The 22,036-nt window shown below is 39.9% G+C and overlaps 1 protein-coding gene across 3 annotated transcripts; it reads right to left on the minus strand.

Moving 5' to 3' along the window:
- Positions 1–387: 387 nt before the first annotated feature.
- On the minus strand, positions 388–21,141 carry adar (adenosine deaminase RNA specific). 3 transcript variants are annotated; one of them, XM_038290203.1, is made up of 17 exons: positions 21,013–21,141; positions 15,692–17,244; positions 15,537–15,610; positions 14,819–15,123; positions 14,528–14,723; positions 14,247–14,443; positions 13,299–13,434; positions 11,705–11,943; positions 11,480–11,636; positions 8,677–8,845; positions 6,768–6,861; positions 6,524–6,640; positions 6,315–6,442; positions 4,465–4,647; positions 4,234–4,346; positions 2,392–2,519; positions 388–1,284 (listed from the first exon to the last, which is right to left on the minus strand). In XM_038290203.1, the coding sequence occupies exons 2-17, from the start codon at positions 17,124–17,126 to the stop codon at positions 963–965; spliced, it is 3,993 nt and encodes a 1,330-aa protein (XP_038146131.1). In that variant the 5' UTR covers positions 17,127–17,244; positions 21,013–21,141; the 3' UTR covers positions 388–962. The 3 variants fall into 3 exon arrangements, with proteins under 3 accessions (XP_038146131.1, XP_038146130.1, XP_038146129.1); XM_038290202.1 differs by having other exon boundaries at positions 13,308–13,434; positions 15,537–17,244; XM_038290201.1 differs by having other exon boundaries at positions 15,537–17,244.
- Positions 21,142–22,036: the final 895 nt, after the last annotated feature.

Genomic DNA, 22,036 nt, shown 5'->3' on the forward strand with positions numbered 1-22,036 from the left:
CTTGTTTTAAAGTATCAGTAAAACAAGTTTTAGGGCAATAACTTTTTCCTAGATTGGAGTGATTTTTTACTCTGACTTTAGAACAATTTTAATAACCGCACACAGGAGAAAAGCATTTGAGTCCAGATCCTTCATTACCCCTTCAACCTGCTATGGGTGCTGCTCTGCCACATTATTGAATAATGTTAACCAGAGCAAGTATCTACATTTTCATACGGCTCCCCCATAAAATAAAGTAAAACATTTATAAAATATTATTCATTTGTTCTTTATTTTTAACCTTTAATTGCTGCTTTTTGTTTTATATATATATATATAAAAAAAAAGATTTTGGATATCAATGTCATAAATAATGGTTATATAAAATAAAATTGTTTTTTTTAACCATGGTGTGATTTCATTCGCTGCTAAAATGCAGGGTAACATTAGGCCAAAACCATTTTGCTGCTTTAGGTGCAAACAGAATTAATATAATCAGTAGAAGTCATCTTGGTCCAGACCGTTTGACAATTTCCTCTAAACCAATAGAAGAAAACAAGATTTTAAAGCAAAAAATTAAAACAGAATAGACCACGCAATCGACAGAAATTGAAAAATAAAATTGGAAAAGAAAATGACATAGTTTCGGTTGAGCCATTGAACGCTGACAGAGAAGGAACATGGATGCAGAAAGTTTCTTTTGCATGTAGTGTATACAGAGCTCTGCACAGCCTGTGGATCTCTGTAATGTCAACTGTAACCTCATTCATACTTCAGGCTTTGCCCTTGACTCGTCTTGTCCCTTTCTATCACTCTCCCTGCACCCTTCAAACATGTTTCATCAGAAGATACAGTTCTGGCCACTGGCTGTGTGCTGTTTGATTGTACTTTTACTTCATGTCTGCAAAACCCACCCCCTCTCCTAAATCATACCCTGCTCTCCATTTCCCTCACAGATGAATAATTTTTTTAAGTACATGGGCCTACGCCTCCTCCTGCTTGCACTCGACTACCCCTCCGTTATTATTGTTGCCATATCCCACATGGACACCCCCCCCATTGTATCCAGTTGCCTCAAAAGCCTCAAAGCTCTTCTCTTCCAGCGGCTTCCCGATCCAGGCTCCGTAGCCGTGGACGCAAAGAGCTTCAAAGAACCGCTGCTTGGCAAGTTGGAAGGGCATGGCCGACGTCTTGGCCTGAGCGTAGGAGGATAGAGAGAGGTCTGTGCGGCCGTACCTCTGGCACAGAGAGCGAAACATGCAGAAGAGGGTGGATTTGGACACGCGGGACATGGCCTGTTTGTTCCTGAAGGGGGACATTTTAAATAATTGGTTAGTTATGTACTGATGGAGACCAATGTAGAAGCCATTATATCTGTAACTGATATATATCTGATATAAATAACTGTAAAATTAATTACACATGCTGATTTTTGGTACTTTTATGTTGCAAATTAAAGCTCTAAAGCTATATAAAGCAAAATACAGTTGAGTTTTTTTTTTAGTTAACAACCGTACTTTACCATCTATTTAACACAGATAATCCATTATCTAGGAAGGGAGCGCATGAACACAGGTTAACTTAAAAAAACGAATCTTCTCTTATGACTGTAAATGCATAGGGTATATTACAATGAATGCATCACTGTGGTTTCTAAGATTGAAATCAATACAAGTCAAGTGATGTTTTTAAGTCCTAAAATCATCCATTGTGTCTGCTGCTCTTCCTCAATGCTGCCGCCTCTAAAAAGCGATCTGCGCCCTAAAAGTATGCTCTATCTGATGACGCTGACCTTCTTCTTATAACTGCTCATCTCTCTCTTTAAATCCACTGAAATATATCTGCAGAAGCAGTTTACATGCTTAGGAACCCCTTTCACATAAAAAAGAGCACAACGAACTAACAAATTAGTCATAAAGTTTTTTTAGAGAGATTTTAACCATAAATCTCAACATCTGCTCATTTCAGCTGTGAAACATTTATTTCAACAGTATTTTATGTTTTTGTAGCTTGTTTGTTTTACATTTAATGATATACTACAGATAGGCCAATACATTGGCCAGCTGATATTAGCATTTTTTCGGGGATCAGCATTGGCTAATTAGCTATGACTACTAGTTAGTGATAGCTAGTAGACTCTGACAACATTCGAAACTAACATCCACAAAATGTTATTTTTTTTTGGCCTTTATTTAACCAGGTTAGTCCCATTTAGATGTAAAATGTCTTTTGCAAGAGAGACCTGGCCAAAAGGACATCAGCATAAGTGTAAATAATGTAAATGTTTAACAGCATCAAGTTCTAAAACATCCTAAATAGAATCTTCAGCTTCTGACTAAAGATAACAGACCTATGAGGCTACAGAACAATTACATTTCCAGCATGAACAAGAGGTAACAGTTTGACACATACCCATCTAGCTTTCCTTTGGTCCCATCCAGAACCTCTACATTGTGCTGGTCTGGAAAGCTCCAGTTCACACTGGACTCCTTGGTCTTGCCTGTGTGCCTGGTGGAGTCGTACACACTCACTCTGCCCACCTGGAGTTCAGCAGAGAGGAAAAATGTTTGGATCTAATGCAAAATGCAAGTCTGCAATTTCAAATACAAAGTCTTAGACAAAACACTAATACCATCAGTGAGGATGTGTACAGAGAGTTAAACAAAATGCATCTTTCATTGTACCAGCCTGATATCACACTGAAATCTATGAAAAAGAACCTTCAGAGAATAAAGTCCCATTTTGTTTTCTTTGTAATGTTAAGCACAGACTGTTAAACTCACCAAGGACTTAATTATGTGCATCCATACTAACATGTAGAACACAAAACAATAAAGTAAACTGGTGATATTTGTCTTCTTTTTCATTAAGACCATTAGAGTTTCTGGGAAACTTTCATAATTCAAAATGCATGATGTAAATATGATGTGACCTGTAATGTCCTGGTCTAATATCAGCCTATACCTAAAGATTCCAATATTGACATGCAGATAAAAACACTTCGTTTTTGTCAAAAGTTTATCGAACACATTGGTTAATAATCAGTTAGTCAGCTGTTATTGCACCTGTCGTTGTTACTATTTTTCTCTGCTTGAGTAATTGAATTTGATCAAAATCTTTTTATAAATTCCAGTAAAAAAAGGTATGTATGATTCTTGCTTATATCGTATCAGCTGACATCAGAAAGCTATATCATAGCAACAAAGCAGTTTCTTTAAGTGGGTTAGACAAAATGAAGAACTGGACATGGGATAAGGATCCGTCTATCTTGTGCCATAATGCACAGTAGGAAGAAAGGTAAGGACCCTAACTCAATCTGCAAAGATCACTACTGAGGTTCCTCCAGCCATTTCTATGCTTCACACAATGTATTATATTCAGTGTCTTCTTTCACTCTAGCACAATTAATTATAACTTATTTTTTGTGATATAGATTTAAAACTGTCATTCATTAATATGTGTTACCACATTTGATAAAAAGCTCATTATTTAAATCTTTAACTTTCTGCTTCTAGGTGAGATTCAAAGAACTGGACTGAGGAGAGGACCATTTATGATACACCAGGAAGTGGAGGAGAGTCCCTCAGGTTGCTGGAAGGAGTCTTGACTCTGGAGAAGCCTTCCAACCAAGACTTCCCATCTTTTTAATGAATCAAAGCATTTTGTATTTAGTTACGTACCATATACCTTCACAAAGGTCTGAAAATCAGCCAATATCGATGCTCTAAACCTTGAATTTTTATTTTATGGCACTACCTCATGTGCAATTTAAACAAGTTTGTGATGTTTCCTGAGTACAATTAAATGTTTTTAAATTAAATAAGATTGGAAGACTGGAGCTGTGTTGTGACCTGATAATATCTGATAGTGTCAACCATTAACAAAGTCGATATTAAACCAGATTTAAAATCAGCAGTCAGGCCTTTTAAAGATCTGACCAGAAAACTGCTATTAGTGGACCTTTAGTGCAGAATAAATGTGGGCTGAACTGTAGTACTTGCTTGATACAGACGCCCCTTACAGCATTAACTGATATGAATGATGTGATTGTGGATATTTTTTTCCTGGCAGCACAACAAGAACTCTTCTGCTTTTTGTTAATTGATGGATGAGTTCCATTAACAGACGCCGCACAATAAAAACAGCTGTGCAGGCACAATATAAGACCGTTGGCAGCTTCATTAATTAATTTACTGAAAATGACCTCAATGTTTCTGATTTATGTCCTGATTAGAGAGCAACTTATGCTCTTACCTCAGGGTGGTTCAGAGTGAAGGGAGGAGGGAGACTCTGGGAGAAGGCCTCACCGTCTCTGGCAAGCCGGCAGCAGACCGCACGCGTCAGGTGACCGTGGCTGTACAGATAGCCTGATATGATGTAAGACAGAAATCTGTCAGTGTGGAAGCGATCCTTTTTTACCAGTGCTAAATCTTCTAAATGCTTGTCTAAGATTTTAACAACCACCAATCAGCAGCATGATTTTACCCAGCGTGATGGACTTCAAATAGATGGGATGTAAGAAATGAGAGAGCAGTGCCCCCTGCAGGCCCAGCACATTCCAGCGCAGAATCTTATCACTACAGCTCATGGTTCGCAGCCTTTCACCGTGCTGGATGCCGTCCCAGGTGGGGACAATGGCGCTCGACTCTACCGGGATGGTCCCCTCACCTGCAAATAGCAGCAGGAAAGCTTTAACTCTTTCAAAAACACCATCAGTTCATTCAGCACAACAAGTAATAGCATCGTGGCACATTCAGCAGATATAAAAAAGCCTACTAAGGCCTGTTCAAATGGTAGCTTTTTGTGAAGTAAAATGTGAGACAATGTTGCATTTTTTCCCCACATGTAATTTGACCTATGATATGTGAAGCGAAAATTAAGAAATAATTTCATAGCTGGGGTGCCACTGTGATCACAATCCCCCCACATTACAATCCACGTTGAATCAGAGGCCAGAATTAACCACAGATTATTAGACTAATCCCGGGGAAACAGCCGCTGTTTTAGTAAAGGTTAGCTGTTTCCTGAAATATGCTGCATCTTTCAGAAAAAATAAAGTTTGCAAGGAGCTTCCAAATCATTCGAGCGATTTCACTGTTAAAAGGTTTCAGTCGGGAGACAGACACAATTTCCATGGCATAAGAAACTGAACATCGTTAGGACGGTCAGAAGTAGAAAGAAATACAGCACAGCAGTATTAGCAGGAACTGAACACCCTTACAAAAGTGACGACACAATGAGAAGAAAACTGGCCACTGAGGCTGCCAAGAGGCCTGAAGGAACATGACCATTTGCTGTTACTGCATCACCCATAACAACATATATGTCTTATTAAAACAAAATAATCTAAGCAAGGCTAAAAATTGGAAATATCCCAAAACTATGAGATGGATGTTAAAAACAAGCTTAAGGTTATGATTACATGATTTGGCACAAAACAACACTGAGTAGTATCACCAAAAGAGATATAAGATGGGCAGTGGGTCAACAAAAAATAACAAAACAAAAGCCAGCAGAAGAATAGCTCAACACCGGAGCACTGAGCATGCAGATTTCTGGGAGTCTTATTTCCTGATGCACAAGCATCCGAGTTAAGATGCTGGACACCTTTTTTTTTTACACTAAATAACATGTTTGAACTGAATATAGCCTTAAAATTTATTAGGTCTTGAGTGCAGACTGCCAAGTGCAAAACTGACGCTAATTGGCATTTCAGACAGGATGCAACACGCTCATTGCGTGTTTTGAAACCCATTATCTCCAAAGGCTTACAGGCAGAATAGAGTGTTGTGCCAGACACAAACTGAGTGAGCATGTATCCGACTGGAATGCACATCAGAATCACTGTGCGCTTAGATTGGCTTATTACAATGGCAGCTGCTCTTTCTTTCTAGTACTGGGTACCACCACTGACCGCAGTGGTTCACAGTACCGCTTCCTTTCACCCCTTTACATAATGTAGGTAGCTCTAAGTAGTGTGTGTCTGCAAAGCGGGTCTCTGTAGTTGTTTGGTCTTTATTCACACCTGTACAGAAGGTGCAGAACAAGTGGGGAAACAAACTTTGGTCTGTTTGAAATGGGCCAAATGTGACAAGTGTGGCAAAATTAAGGGACGTTAAGAGGTGCTTCAACAAAGCACTATAATTTTTCCCCTTAAAAGCTTTTTTTTTTAGATATGGGATTTGACACATTACATGTAGAATAAGTGCAGAAAATGATTTATCAGAGTCTCATCTTTTAACATCACAAAATCCAGTTAATGTATCAAAAGCAGACTTTTATATATCCACTGTAATGTCCCCCTTTTGCTGGTTTATTTAAATGTGTTGTCTGACCATTCTCCACTTTAGTGCGAAGCTTGCCCTGCTTTGCGTTCTCAAAGAGAGGCTTGTGCCCCTGGGTTTCATCTCCTGCCTCACTGCATGACTTATCGAACAGGGCTCCATCCCCACAAGGTGCAGTGCTGTGGAAGAGGGAAGAGGAACAACATGAATGTCTGACAAGAGCCAAAATAAGATTAAAAGGTCTAGCAAGATGCCCCAACCTGATGTAAAGGTGAAACGTGATGTCAGATTTGATCTTGAGTTTGTTCTCCTCTGCTGGCTCAAAAATGCTGTCGTCTGCTCCATCACAGTGCTTGAGCAGCTCGCTATACAGAAACCTGAGAGGAAAGGAGACGATGGGTTACGTCTCAAAATAAAGTCGCGCTGGCTGTTTCTGGGAGAGGAGAGCGTATTTTTAGAAATGTGGGAGAAGCATCAATAAACGAGTGTGGTATCCATTTCTACCGGATAAATCCCCTCCTGGAGATGATTTCAGCATGACAGTCGTTTACAGTCTCTCCTTTAAGGCTCAGCTCCTCCCCTTTGACACAACGATTTCCTGACACATAAAAGAAAAGGAAAAATCCAAGTCAACCAACATGACAACAAAGTCTTGTGTGATCCACACGTATTAGATTTGTTACAGCACTTGCCTCTAAGCAAAGAAAAACAACAAAATATACAGACAAAATAATGCAGGGACAACACTTTTTTTTTCCCGTTTTACCAACCCAACTTTTGTTATACAGGTGCTGGTCATAAAATTAGAATATCATGAAAAAGTAGATTGATTTCAGTAATTCCATTTAAAAAGTGAAACGTGTATATTATATTCATACATTACATACAAACTCATATATTTCAGATGTTTATTTTGTTTAATTTTGATGATTACAAATGACAACAAATGAAAATCTCAAATTCATCATATCAGAAAATTAGAATATTACTGAAGACCAATAAAAACAAAGGATTTATAGAAATGTTGGCCAACTGAAAAGTATGAACATGAAAAGTATGAGCATGTACAGCACTCAGTATTTAGTTGGGCCTCCTTTGGCCTGTATTACTGCAGCAATGCGGCGTGGCATGGAGTCGATCAGTCTGTGGCACTGCTCAGGTGTTATGATAGCCCAGGTTGCTCTAATAGTGGCTTTTAGCTCTTCTGAATTGTTGGGTCTGGTGTATTGCATCTTCTTCTTCACAATACCCCATAGATTTTCTATGGGGTTAAGGTCAGGAGAGTTTGCTGGCCAATTAAGAACAGGGATACCATGGTCCTTCAACCAGGTACTGGTAGCTTTGGCACTGTGTGCAGGTGCCAAGTCCTGTTGGAAAATGAAATCTGCATCTCCAAAAAGTTGGTCAGCTGCAGGAAGCATGAAGTGCTCTAAAACTTCCTGGTATGTGGCTGCGTTGACCCTGGACCTCAGAAAACACAATGGACCAACACCAGCAGATGACATGGCACCCCAAACCATCACTGACTGTGGAAACTTTACACTGGACTTCAAGCAACGTGGATGAAGCGCCTCTCTTCTTTTCCTCCAGACTCTGGGACCTTGATTTCCAAAGGAAATGCAAAATTTACTTTCATCAGAGAACATGACTTTGGACCACTCACCAGCAGTCCAGTCCTGTTTCTCTTTAGCCCAGGCAAGACGCTTCTGACGCTGTCTGTGGTTCAAGAGTGGCTTGACACAAGGAATGCGACAGCAGAAACCCATGTCTTTCATACGTCTGTGTGTGGTGGTTCTTGAAGCACTCACTCCAGCTGCAGTCCACTCTTTGTGAATCTCCCCCACATTTTTGAAGGGGTTTTGTTTCACAATCCTCTCCAGGGTGTGGTTATCTCTCTTGCTTGTACACTTTTTTCGACCACATCTTTTCCTTCCCTTCGCCTCTCTATTAATGTGCTTGGACACTGAGCTCTGTGAACAGCCAGCCTCTTTAGCGATGACCTTTTGTGTCTTGCCCTCCTTGTGCAAGGTGTCGATGGTCGTCTTTTGGACAACTGTCAAGTCAGCAGTCTTCCCCATGATTGTGTAGCCTATAGAACTAGACTGAAAGACCATTTAAAGGCTTTTGCAGGTGGTTTGAGTTAATTAGCTGATTAGAGTGTGGCACCAGGGGCCATCAATTTTGAACCTTTTCACAATATTCTAATTTTCTGATATGATGAATTTGAGATTTTCATTTGTTGTCATTTGTAATCATCAAAATTAAACAAAATAAACATCTGAAATATATGAGTTTGTATGTAATGTATGAATATAATATACAAGTTTCACTTTTTAAATGGAATTACTGAAATCAATCTACTTTTTCATGATATTCTAATTTTATGACCAGCACCTGTATGTCATGAATTTACCAGTTCCAAGGCTGACGACAGTTCCCAGTCCCTCCCCTCTTCTCATGACGATGGTAGCCAGAATCTTGCGTCCCAGGAGGCTGTGCTGGATGCGGGTGGTCAGGGCGTTGAAACGCTGGTGGCTCAACATGGCTATCTGGTCGTGCAAAGTGCTGCCGCTAACCGGTAGCTGCAAAGAAAGAAGTAAACAAGAAGCTTTCAAACATTGTGCGGCTGTTCTGTGGATTTTTCCTTACCGCCAGAGGGTGAAGTCAAAGTTGGAAATGAAAGAATAAGGGGCTAATTTTCATTAAGCACAAGAGCAATCTAGCAGCTGACATGATGGAGAAAAAAAATCCCAAATTGTAGGGATGGGAATCGAAAACCGGTTCCTGTTCAGAACCGGTTCCGTATTTTCCGATTCCATGGCATCGTTTGGCAGCTTGCTGAACGATTCTTTTTTCGATTCCCGCAGCACCAGAGCCTAGAGCGCCGGCTCTGGGGAGCACGACTTACGTCACGTTTTTTACGTACGTTACGTAAGTTACGCAAGTTACACAAGTTATGCAAGTTGGAAGAACTATTCGAGGAGGAAGACAACGAGCTGCGGTCACTTTGTGAATCAAAGCCCCGTCTTTCCTTAGCCCAGAGGGTAGATCAGGAAATCCAGCTCTATAAAAGCTTGCCCTCCATCCCCTGCAGGGATAGCGCCACACTGTGGTGGTGGAACAAGCAAGATACGCTGCCCTTGCTATCTGGACTGGCTGAAAACTACCTCTGTGTGCAGGCTTCCTGCACCCCATCTGAGAGGGTGTTCTCCACAGCTGGAAACACCTTAAGCGCTGAAAGATCCCGTATCCTTTCAGAAAAAGCAGATATGCTCATCTTTCTGCAAAATAACTGTTCATTTTCCCTACTACTGTTTTATAATTAGTATTTTTTGTTATTTAAAATAGGTTATTATCCCATCATTTGTTATTAGACATTGTTGGTTATTAAGTTTGTTCTTGTATTCATTTTTCATTTAAACACAGATGTTACTCCAGTTTCACATTTCCTGTGGACATCTTGATCTTGTTGAGTTTGTAAGATTGTGCAAACAAAGTTGATGCTGATAATCAAACTGTTTGTTCTCCTTTTTCCCCCAAATTGGAATCGAAAAAAGAATCGACAAAGAATCGAATCGTTTCATAGAATCGAAAAGGGAATCGGAATCGTGAAAATCTTTTCAATTCCCAACCCTACCAAATTGGCACATTTTGACCTTTATTTGCTCCATTAAAGCTGCCAAACCAATGAAGAGACTGGGCTCAACTCCTGCAGAGCTGAAATAAAGAGCTGACAAAGTCCCATCTTTCAGTAGAAGCTCTTAATGCTGTAAGTAAACAAGCTAACAGGAGACAGCTATCATCTTTGTCCCTACTCTAGGGGTGATAAGTAGAGCTCTCCCTACAGGTTCGGTGGGAGACAATTCAGTAGATATCATTGGCTTATAGCCAGGTGTACTTTATATCTTGAAGTTTCCAGTTTTTTTCAAATAATTTTGTGCCACGGCTTGTAGTGAGGTGCGCTCTATAGCGCAGAAAATACAGTATGTGTTCTTCTAAATGGCTTTACGTCTCATACACTGGAGATAAAACAAAAAAACCACACCCAAGCCAAAACCTGCTGTACGGCTTGATGAATGAGGGCTCAAATTACGTTCAGGTTTATTACAGATTTTCCCATCAACTGTACATAAAGAGAATCCCTTTCAATCATTAAAAATGCAGAGACAAGAAGAACATTATTTCCTCGTTGTGCAATGAGGTGGGCTTAAAAAACAAACAGATCCTGTTCCAGCATGTTGGGTTGCACCGACTACGCTCATTTACAGTAGGCCAACAGACATGAGCTTCAGTAATTGTGTTAAGATGGATCCTGTAGGTTGGTGAGAGTTTTTACTCGAGCTTAAAAAGCTAAACAGCTAATATCTTACATTGTGTTTATTTTGTCCTTTTATTTAAAACCTAATAGATACTGAAAGTGGAATGAAATTGTTGTATTGAAAAACACTTTGCAGAGCAAGTGTAACAAAGAGCAGATCAATGGTAGCCATGCCGACACATTCATAGCTGATCTATTCATTCTCCAGTAATTACCACTTCCTGACATGCTTCTGAACGTGTCAACTAGATATCGGTAGGTGAGGTAGCTAAGAACTGACTGCAGAACCAGATTAGGGATTAGACAGTCATAACTACTACCTTCTGTTAAAGCCCCACCCTGTTCACACTGTAATTGTTCTGAGTTCCAATGCATTTAAAGGTCTAGTGAATGAAATAATGATATTCCCATGGCCTAAGATGATGGACTCATGTCTGTGCCTGCCTGAGTAGATCTTAGCTCTGTCTTTGATCAAATGGATCACAGCATTAAAGTATAAAGCCTCAAGCATGCAGGGATCAATGCAAGGGCACTGTGCTGGTTTGGATTATATATGATGCCCTTTATATGCTAAAATATTCAAGTATATATCATTTCTATCACTATGCTGATTACACTTATGTACACTACTTTTATAACAAACATATATTTTTAAGCTTGTAACACAACCCTTGTTCAAAATGATCAATTGTCCCTTAAAAGGACAATAAATTAAGAATTTAACCAGTTATTCCTCAATTAGGTATTTTAATTGTTAAGTTAAATTTTCAGTTTACTTATACGTGAAATGTTTCTGTACTGCAGCTTTTGTCCCATGTTGCCAATCTGAAGCCAAGCGCAATATTTCACATATGTGGACGACTTTGTTATTATTAGTGAATGTGTTTTCAGTGGATACCTCAGTTGGAATTAGCTCTCCAGTGCGTGCCGCCCTCTCAGCTTCTCCAATCAAAACCCGCAGCGCAGCATCTGCCGCTTCCTGCTTTCCTTGTTTCTTGTTGGAGGCACAAACTGAAGGAAACCACCGTCCGCCCAGCTTGGCTTGGTAGATAAACCTTTCAAAGAAATGGCTTGAGCATAAAGAAGGTTTTCAGTATTTAAAAGCTCAAATGTTCGTACTTACTTAGGATCATGTGGGGGTCCAGACTGGCTCACCAGCCGAATCTCAGCAGCAAAGCCCCGGGCTCTGGCATACTCCAGCAGACCTGACACAGCGTTGTTGTTCAGGTGATTGATGAGGTCCCCAACCCCTGCCTCATGGGCAGCTCTCAATTCACTCGCAGTTAAAGGAGGCAAAGAAGGACAGGTGGCACTGGAAGCACCTCCATCTCCTTCAAGGGGCAGAGTGAGGGGCAACTGAGGCTGGAAGGCAGGGAAATAATAAACCAGAGATGTAAAATAGTCAGCAAGAAGAACAGATTTCTACTACATCTGGCATTAAATGAATACTGAGCATTAGCTGGTTTGTGATTGCATCTATACTTTTTCACCCTTAGCTAATATACGAACTCAAAACATGAGTGTATTTTATTTTGATTCTTTGAATGGACAAACTGAAGTGAGAGAAAAAGGATGCATGGTTTTCTAGATTTTTAACACCTGAAAGTGTATTTAAACATTGCAACTCAAGTTTCACAAAAAATATGTTGACCTAGATTTAGGTATGGGCCATGGATGGGCCATTCTAAGGTATGATATGGTTGTTCCAGTTTCATGCTAAAGGTTGTCATCTTGTAGGAGGGTGAACCTCTAACCCAGCCTCTGCAGATTTCTTCCAGGACTTTCCTGCTTTCAGCTCTATGCAACTTTCAATCAGCCAAGTGGTTCATGTGTGGGGCTAAACGATTGTTTTTCACCATTATTGCGATTTTTTTTTATTTTCCTTTGCACTGAGCATAAGCCTGTAGATGTTTTATTTTAGGATGTTATTTTTGTGGTAATGTCAAAAACTTCCTTGTCCAGACTCCATTATTGCATGACTTTACTTTAACCCTTTTGTGTAAAAGTGCATGCTTCTACTCGTGCATGGATCTGCATGAAAGTTGAAACTCTCTTTACCTTTCTGTATGGCAGTGAACCCACTTTAAGTATTTTACATGCACAATAACACACTTCGACCCCACTTGGTGTCTTGCATGAACCTTTACTTTCTTTCTTCAAGGCTTAAGGCAAAATGAAAGTAATGATTTCTAACTATTCACCGAAATCAGAAGGATGGACTAATAATTGTCATACGATATATTTTCCATCTGAGTGCATGATGTCTGTTGCTCCCTTGGGAGCTTCTCCTTTTTTCCCCCACTGCCCTCTTTGCCTGGCCTGTCAGTTTAAATAAAGAGACATGCCTGAGTAGGTTTGCAGTTCTACAACACATTTCTCCTTTTCAGTTGATAGATTAAGCAGTGCTCCATGGGGTGTTTCAAACTGTATTGTCCTGGCCTTAATGATGCAGTTTTTCCAATAGCTTTTTAAAGATCTTTTTCACTTTTTATTATTATTAATATCCACTTCTTTGTAGTGTTAAAAAAATACATATACCAAAGTTTAATGATGTGATGAAATGTAAAATAGTGTAAATCATTTCCAGCTCCTGTTTATACATACAGGTCTTAATCATTTTGTGTGAACAGGAGAGAAGCAGGTTCTTTGTAGAAACTAGATGGGGCTAAAAAAGCATAATAATATCAACTCCTTAAGATTCTCTTTCAATATCTTACCTTGTTTACCTGCAGTTTTCCATCGGCCATTAATTCTTTAACAGCCTCCTCTGCTGCCAGCTGACGGGCCACCTTCTTGCTTGGTGCCGAGGCTTCAGCAAACAGCATCTCTCCAACCTTCACCCTGAACATGAACCTGAGAACGGGACAGAGATTAGAAGGCTGTAACCAAGAACACACAGTATTTTAAGATTAAGACACAAACAAATTAGATACGGTTATTATAATTTTACTGCTTATGATACTTCTTTGGTTTCTTTTAGAAAAGGTGCAACAAACCACGAGTCAATAACACTCTCACTCCAGAGACCGTTTAAGAAATAGATTTGAAAGAGAAGACAGACAAAGATGGTTATTGTCTCCAGTCAGATGACTAAAAACTGGGTCACACGTCCAGCTCTGCAAGCTACGATGCATTTTTATATTTTTATTTGGTCACACTGGCTGTATAGAGGCTCCTACTACGCATAGGTTGACTAGATGTCCTGATTTGTGTGGGACTGTGCAGCATTTTTTCTTCTGTCCCAGTGGCCCACAAATGAAAACATACCCTCAATTTGATTGGGTGAAATTATAAAATCAGAAAAAATATTCAACTGGTGCTTTTTTAAAAGGACTAATACATAAAATTTAACCCATAGGGACACTGCTAAAGACTGCAGATTAAAGAAAGATGTGTAACATACAATGCCTCTCTCTAGTCCCACTTCAGCTGCACCCTCGCACTGATATATACTTGCTGTATGCCTAAACAGGGTGAAGATGGATTATTTACCTTAATGTTCAGAGGTTTTATTTGTATTTTCCCCAAAAGGGATGTATTTTACTCTGCTACCTTCTATCTCTTCCTCACTGACTCTTACTCACTGCAGCCTGATCAGCCCTAAACATTTTCAAAGAAATATAAGCAGCAACCTTATACGATCTGAGTGATGACAGAGTGCGTACCTTGGGTCATGTGGTGGGCCTGCCTGCCCTGTGTTAATGAATTCGATGGGGTTTCCGCTGCGCTGGCTATACTCCATCAGGACAGACACGGGATTCTTCCCGCCGGGCAGGGAACGGGACAGAGGCTGGCGAGCTCCTTCTGCTGATCCTTCCACACTGTTAGATCCAAACGTCCCACCCATATTTTCATCTGAACCCTAAAGAAGAGAAAGATCAATTAAATAAAGAAACAACTACATTCCTACAGACTGTTTTTTTTTTATTTGTTTTAAAAATCTCACAGTGGCATCTAGAGGCATGTCCACTATTTGGTCACCACTGGTAGCATTTCCCTCCTCCGGCGTTACCGTCCCTCCCTGCATCTCTCCGCTAAGCACGCGCAGAGCAGCTGCAGCAGCATCCTTTTTAGCAACCTTCTTACTGGAAGCTTCTGCGACAGGAAACAGCTTTCCATTCAGCATCACCTGCATACGAAATCTATCAAGGGCAGGGAAAGAAAGAAACTCAATCCACAGGCTGGACTGAAATCTGTTATCCCTAAAACAGCATGGTTACCTACAAAGTCGACTAACCTTGGGTCATGAGAGGGTCCTGATTGGTTGAGGAGCAGAAACTCGCAGTTTTGGCCCAGATACTGGGCATACTCCATCAGTCCACTGACGGGGTTCTTCAGCCTCACTTCCTGTAATTTAGCCTGCAGGTTTTGAGGAGGTGGTGCAGCCACAGACACAGCAACAGTTCCAACGGCGCCACCTTGCTGTTCTGCAATTTTCTTGGCATCAGTCTCTCGGCGGATAGCATTGAGAAACTCTGGAATGTCATCAGAGGCCCACGGTAGGTCGCTGGGAGTTTTGTCTTCACACGTTAGAGTGGGCTCCTAAAACAAGGAAAAAGGGATACATGAGTTAAGTTTTAGTGTTTAAATCAAGTAATAAAAAGCTAAGTTCTCCTTCAGGGTAAATTTAGTAAAAAAGAAGAAAAAAGCTAGCATTTTCAACTTTATTTAACAATAAAACCCTTTTTTCAGATGGTTACTTTGGTGGAAAACAGTGTGTGTTTCTCCAACACCTATTTCCCACGTGGAAATTTTTTTTTTACTTTAGTTGAAATATAGGCAAAACGTAAATGTGACTATAGCTACAGGCTTCAGAAAACAATGTCAGCATTAACTCCTTTGACATTACTTGAAACTGGAGGTCCAGTTAAACTTTCAGTTTCACAATAGAAAACCTGGAATAATCATTACAAGTTAAAATATTATGAAAATAAAAAGGATGAAAGTTAATATACCAAACCACTTCGACTTTGCTCCAGCAAATCATCCGGCAGAGGCAAAGGCTCAAGGCCTGGCATAGCTGGTAACGCTGACGATGGGAAGACAGACCCTTCGTTATTCTCTTCTGTACTGATTTCCATCTTTATCAGATCCCCAAAAACAGGAGCACCTTTTGAGACTTTCAGGCTCCTTTCCATCCTCTCTTTGCGGTGGGCAGAGAGCTCCCATTTTGGAGGATTGGTATCACGATTTCTAACAACTTCACCTTGCCTTTCCAAAGCATAAAGTGTGGGGTTTACCTGCTTAGCACTTGTTAGACACAGTTTTTTGGCTAAAACGAGAGCAGTTGCCTCTCCTAAATCAAGAAGGCATTGTAAAATCTGCTCTTTGTGTGCCATGATGGGAGAACTAGCGTCCTGATTAGTGGAGATGGTTGTGCTTGCAGGATCGTTTCTGTGGTTCTGACTTTCTGCTGGTGACTGGGCTTTTTCCGAGTCAGAAGACTCTGGAGACGGGCTGTAAGAGGAACTAGATTCTGTGTCAGATTTCTCCTCTTTAACTTGTCCTTTGGTTTCCTTTCCTGGGTCAACCACGGTTTCAGTTGTTTCGGGTTGTTCAGTACCGGCACACAGGTAAGAAACTGAATTTCTACTATCAGAGACCGGACCTTCAGCTTTGTACAAACTCCACAGAGGAGGTTGAAGTCCTTGCTTAGAAGCTCTTTGTGAGCCCTCCAAAGAGTAGAGAGCCTTGTTTACTACCTTTTTGGGCAAATGGAGTTTTTTGGCTAACACTTTCGCAGAGATACTCTCACCTGGCTTCAAAGCAGCCAGAACCCCGTGCACCTGCTCCTGTATGTGCGGTGTAAGGCAGATGTTAACTTTTCCAAATCTGGAATCAGCTAAGGGGTTGGATAATGAATATCTGTCTAACTTCTCTCTACCTTGGTTGGCTGGATCTTGTTCAAGAGAGAAACTCTGAAAACTATCACACAGAGAGTCTTCCTCTCGCCAACATTGCCTGTTGGAAAATTGATTATTGTTGGTTTTTCCTTGGAACTGGTTTTTATTTTGGAATCGAGGGCCCTTGGCTCCTCGAGATGCTCCTGGACCCAAAGAGTAATGAAAACTCTGGTTTTGGCTTCCTCGTCCTCTCGGACTGCTGCCAGGGTTTGGATATCTACTATAGCCCAACTGTGAATGGTATGGAGAACTAGGAGGCCTGCTCGATGCTGCCCCGCCTCCTTGTAAGCGAGGTCTGAACTGCGGTGCCTCAGAGCTCCGTCCTCTTAGGAATTCTACTTGTCTACTACGGAAGGAATTCGGAACCGGACAGCCACCCTGAACCTGGTAATCTATGTGGTCAGGAGCAGCGACTACTCTAACCTGGCCTGGTATAGGGGGAGCAGATGGGAGCAGAGGAGGCGGTGGCTGTATAGGCCCTCCTGGATGGTGGTAGTAATTTAGATTTGGGATAAGCTCCTGACCGGCTCTATAAAAGAGTGAGGCCTGACCGCTTCTGTAGTAATTCTCCTTAGCCTGAAGGTGGGGAGGCTGATGTCTGTTGTAATGTTCTTTGTAGGACCCTCCTCTACCTCTGCTCATATCGCAGGGGTGGAGTTAAAAGGGGGGCTTGGACAGCTCTTTGTTTAGGATGATTGCAAGTCTTCACACTCCAACAGAAAAGGCAAAAGATGAACCCTTGGGTCAGGATGGACGCACACTGGAAGCAGAGACAAAGCCAAAGTCAGAACACCAACAATAAATAGAAAGGTTACAAGAAACCGTTACATCAGCAGACAACCCCTCAGCCTGCTTAAGTGTCCTTGGACAAGTCTCACATTCTATACTCCAAGGACGCTGCTAACGTCCTGAAATGCACCACACAACAGAGCAGACAATCTGGGAAGGTTTAAGCATAGACAGTAGGAAAAAGTACATGCAGAAATTAATCTCTGCTGCTTTTATTTTCAGATTACAACACACTTAAACTCCAAGGATACAGTTGAGGGAGGTGCCATCGTTCTGTGTAATGCTAAAAAGAAATCCCAAGGTAAAAAAAAAATCGGTTAATAATTAAAAACTTCTTGTCGCAGCTATATATTATTTCTGGCCTGTTACAGAGGGTAAAAACTATGAAGTGGAAAATCCAGCAGCTTTTAATTCTGTTTATAGGTATCTTATTTCCCTACCTCCAAACATACACCAGGGATCACAATCTGAAATTAAGATTACACAGTTTATATTTTTTTTAATAAAGATTGATTCCGCATTGAGTGTCATACCCAACACCCTCGATGATGTCTGCATCAGTGATGCTGACAACAAGAAGTCACCCAATACTGAGTCAAGTTTCATCGCCTCTGGTCCTGTCAGCACAGAGCTGGACAGGCCCACATTAATGGAGCACAAAGCAGTGTCGGTTCATCAGAGTAACAAGGAGAGACAGTGGGCTGGAGCCGACTCATCTGATCCTGATGCAAAGCAACATCTGACACACAAAAATACAAATATGCATTTTGGGGTTTTTACAAATAAGAGTTCTTCATGTTTACATCCCAGTCAAAGGGGTAAATAAGTAAATAATGAAATACTTCTGTATTATTAGACATATGCATTGTGGTTATAGAAAGCACAAGGCTTTGCACTAGGACACAATTATAAATCTCACCTTCAGGCGATCAAATTGAGGAAGCAGATGATAAAGGAGATAATGAAGCCAATTTGAGCTGCTTTTGAAGTCTTCCAGAAATCAAGTTATTTAAGTGAAATAAGATGTAATATATAAAAATTCTAATATTGAGGATTTTTTTTTAAATCAGCACGTTAAATGCAAAAAAATAAAGGAAACCCGGACGTTAGGTAGCATCAATAGAAAACAAACCACGCTAGATCATTTAAGTTCTGCTCTAAAAAGGCGCTTATAAATACTGCATGTGTGACGGTGAGGTTGCACCACGCGCTCCAAAGATGAAACATCTAAGATGGAAAAGTAAATCGGAACACAGGGAAACGTGTGGGACAAATAACTTTCGTTTTCCCTTCTTGGTAAAAAGTTAAGTTTCTGCTGTTGGTCACGTGATCGGCGCTGCGTTCCTGGATGGACAAAGGGAAGCTGAGCTCTGGGTCTAAAATAAGGATAAAAAGATCGACGCCGATGATGACGTTATCTTTATTTTATTTTTGTCTAAACACACATTTATCACAGACTCTATGGTACCCATGGACGCTTAACGGCTTAACTTTGATCTCTAGAGCCGCGGCGAGATGAGAAACCATTCTCGATTCGCTGCTTTTATTTTGAAAAACCGGGTTTTGATTTAAGGGGACCACTTCCGTTTCCTGTCTGTGGAAACTCCTGGATATATGATAAAGACCTTTCCTCCTCTTCAGCCATTAATGCTCCTTAACAAACATTTTTAGTACTTATCTTATGGTAATTTATTACAAAAATAGATCTCATGTATACGGAAGAGGATTAGGGCCACTGAAGAAAAAGTTAACTGATTTAAAAAAATATGTTTTTTTCATTTTAACATGGGAAAAAAGTCAGAATTCTGAAATAAATCTCAGAATTCTGACTTTTTTCTCAGAATTCTAAATTTTTTCTCAGAATTCTGACTTTTTTATTGTCAGAATTCAGTCAGAATTCTGAGAATTCCACAAATGAATATTGTATTAAAAAAACAAAAAAAAAAAAACATATCACCCAGTTTCTGTTTTTTTTTCATAGTGATCCACGTTTGGATCAGCGCATAAGCATTAAGTCTCACACCAACCCCCTGTTCACAAACATTGGATTCATATACACTCTGCCTTGATTCTTTATGCTTTTCACATTTGTGAATAAATCATGTCACACCAATATCCATTTTCATATGCGAGTTAAGTTGAAGGTAATTCATATATAAGAAATGCCCACTACACATTTGTATATTACATATAATTTGATTAACCTGAAAAAAACACATGATACATAAAAATTTTATTTTGCACTCAGTTAATAATGGCTCTGTTCGAATGATCGGAACTACGACTGAGTTGGTTTGATAACTCAAAATCAAACCAAACAAAAACTAACTTGCTGGTAAATATATTAAATACCATTATTATACTGATTTATTTGGAGTAGACAGAAATGCTGCCTTACAGGTTTGAATGACATAATATCTTGCCAAAAGGCAAAACCAGTCCCTTACATGCTAACATAGTTTGCATGAAAGTAAGATAACCAGCATGATGGAGCGGGATCTCGCTTTGGCAACCGTCCACACCTGAGACAGATGAAGGCGTCCAACATGTCTAATGGTGCCTTCATGTGGTGTGGTAATTATGGTAAATAACAAAAACTGACACGAAAGTTGCACATGAACACATCGCTCATGTTGTGATTTTCACTGCATACCTGGAAAAATGTTCTGATACCAGAGTTGCTGAGATGATCAAAACCTTAACCTTTTAACAGGTCAGAGCAGAGAAACTATTTTGTATGATGAGTACTGCATTCTAGCCTACGCAATGCCAGGATTATCTGTACATCAACCATATTCCTCTTCCCTACCACAATAAAAAATGACCCTTTCCACTGATCCTTTACCTTTTACAAGTGGAAAGGATCCATTTTACCCTACTGAATGAAGGCAGCACAAGGACACAGAGACTTACTGGAAGTAATCATATTGCAATCCAACTTATTTTATATAGGGCTCACATATAAACAGCTTTGTTGCCTTTACACCTCCTAATTAAAACCAGCATTTTTATGTTATTTATCAACTATTGGGTTTACACGTGGGCAGCTTGCACGTGGACACACTCCGACACTCTTCAAAATAGTTTTAAAAACTGAATCATATGTGAGGTATTGCCACACCAAACATAAAAGTGTGAAAATAACTCTGCTTTGACTTAAAAAATGAAGTGAGGGTAAACCAGTTTAATCGCCTGCTGTTCAAGGTTTGAGTATTTATGATTTTACACAACATAATATTTCATTTGGGTGTATTAGTACATGTAAACTAAAGGGATTTGCAAAGGTTTGGTACGAACCTGCTTGAACTGGTTCATCTCAACCTCAATTTAATCAAAATGAGATTTGAATATACGTTTCAATGTTCTAGAAGTGACACAACCACAACTACTTAAAACTCAAGTACAACTAGTTTATTGCTCATTAAAACAGCAATACTTCCTCTGTTTTCCTCTTTTAAGCACTTATGCATAATGTTATCACTTTTATATTGAAGGGTAGAAAGACTAATTTATTAAACCACCGAGATATGAGATTCATATATATGAAAGACTGAGATGCCAAAAGCTCCTATCGTTCTTCCACCAAGCTAACATTAGCCGTTATCCTGCTAGCTCCGCTCTCTGCACCATTTCCCGTCCCTCGCCTGATGCGCCTTTTCTAAATGTTTCAAAATACCCAAAAAGGCGAACTACTCTTCGCTAGATTATTTACAAATATGACTCGGTTTTTAAAAAATACCTTCATTCGCCTTCCTCCTCCTACAGTATCTCGTTGTTTTGGTCAACTCCGTGACAAAAACAACCAAGCAGCCGCTGCACGGAGATGCGACGGTTTGGTTTGCAACTGGAGCCAAAGGCTGTACCGTCGCGCGAGAGTGACGCAGCCATAAAGGGCCACTTTCGAATATTTTTCTAGCGCGTCCTTAGCAGGCACCTAACTGTCTTGGACACTTCTTCTTCTTCTATTGAGTTTTCTGGCAGTTTGCATCCTGTGTGCATTACCGCCATCAACTGGACGGAGATGTAATTCAGAAATATAATGTCTATATATCTTTATATCTTCATGAAACTAAATTCTATCTATACTTACACACACGCACATACACACACTAAATTCTCCCAGCTAATTCTGTATCTTTTAAATATTTAATAAGTGCTTTAATTATCTTATCTGATTGATGCTTCCCTAATAAATCTGCCATCTTTACTGAACTCCCCATTACCCTTTCCAGTTCTTTCCTCTCTTTTATATATTTGCTACAATAGATCAACACATGTTCTACTCCTTCGATTTCTCCACAATAACAACAATTACCCGTTGAATGTTTCCCTATTATTTTTAGACCTGCATTTAAACTAGTATGCCCAATCCTTAACCTGTTTATCCATATTTCCTCTCTTCTACTCATTATACTGTTATATCCTATGCTAATATCTTTATGTATTTTATATAAATGTCTTCCTTTTTTTTCTAAATTCCATCTCTTCTGCCATACCTTATTTATTTTATCTTTAATAATTACTTTTATTTCTGTTCTACTTAGCGGGACATCATATTCAATTTCTCCTACTTTAACTGCTTCTTTAGCTAACTTATCTACTTTTTCATTACCTAAGATTCCTTTGTGTGCTGGAACCCATGTGAATTCAATACTTATATTTTGTTGCCTTATACCATACATTAAATAACTGACTTCATCTAAAAGATCTTGACGGCTTTCAGATTTTCCACTTTTAAAACTAGTCAGGCAAGACATTGAATC

The sequence above is a fragment of the Cyprinodon tularosa genome, unplaced genomic scaffold (assembly GCF_016077235.1).
Source record: "Cyprinodon tularosa strain WSP-4 unplaced genomic scaffold, ASM1607723v1 ctg277, whole genome shotgun sequence".
Taxonomy (NCBI): domain Eukaryota; kingdom Metazoa; phylum Chordata; class Actinopteri; order Cyprinodontiformes; family Cyprinodontidae; genus Cyprinodon; species Cyprinodon tularosa.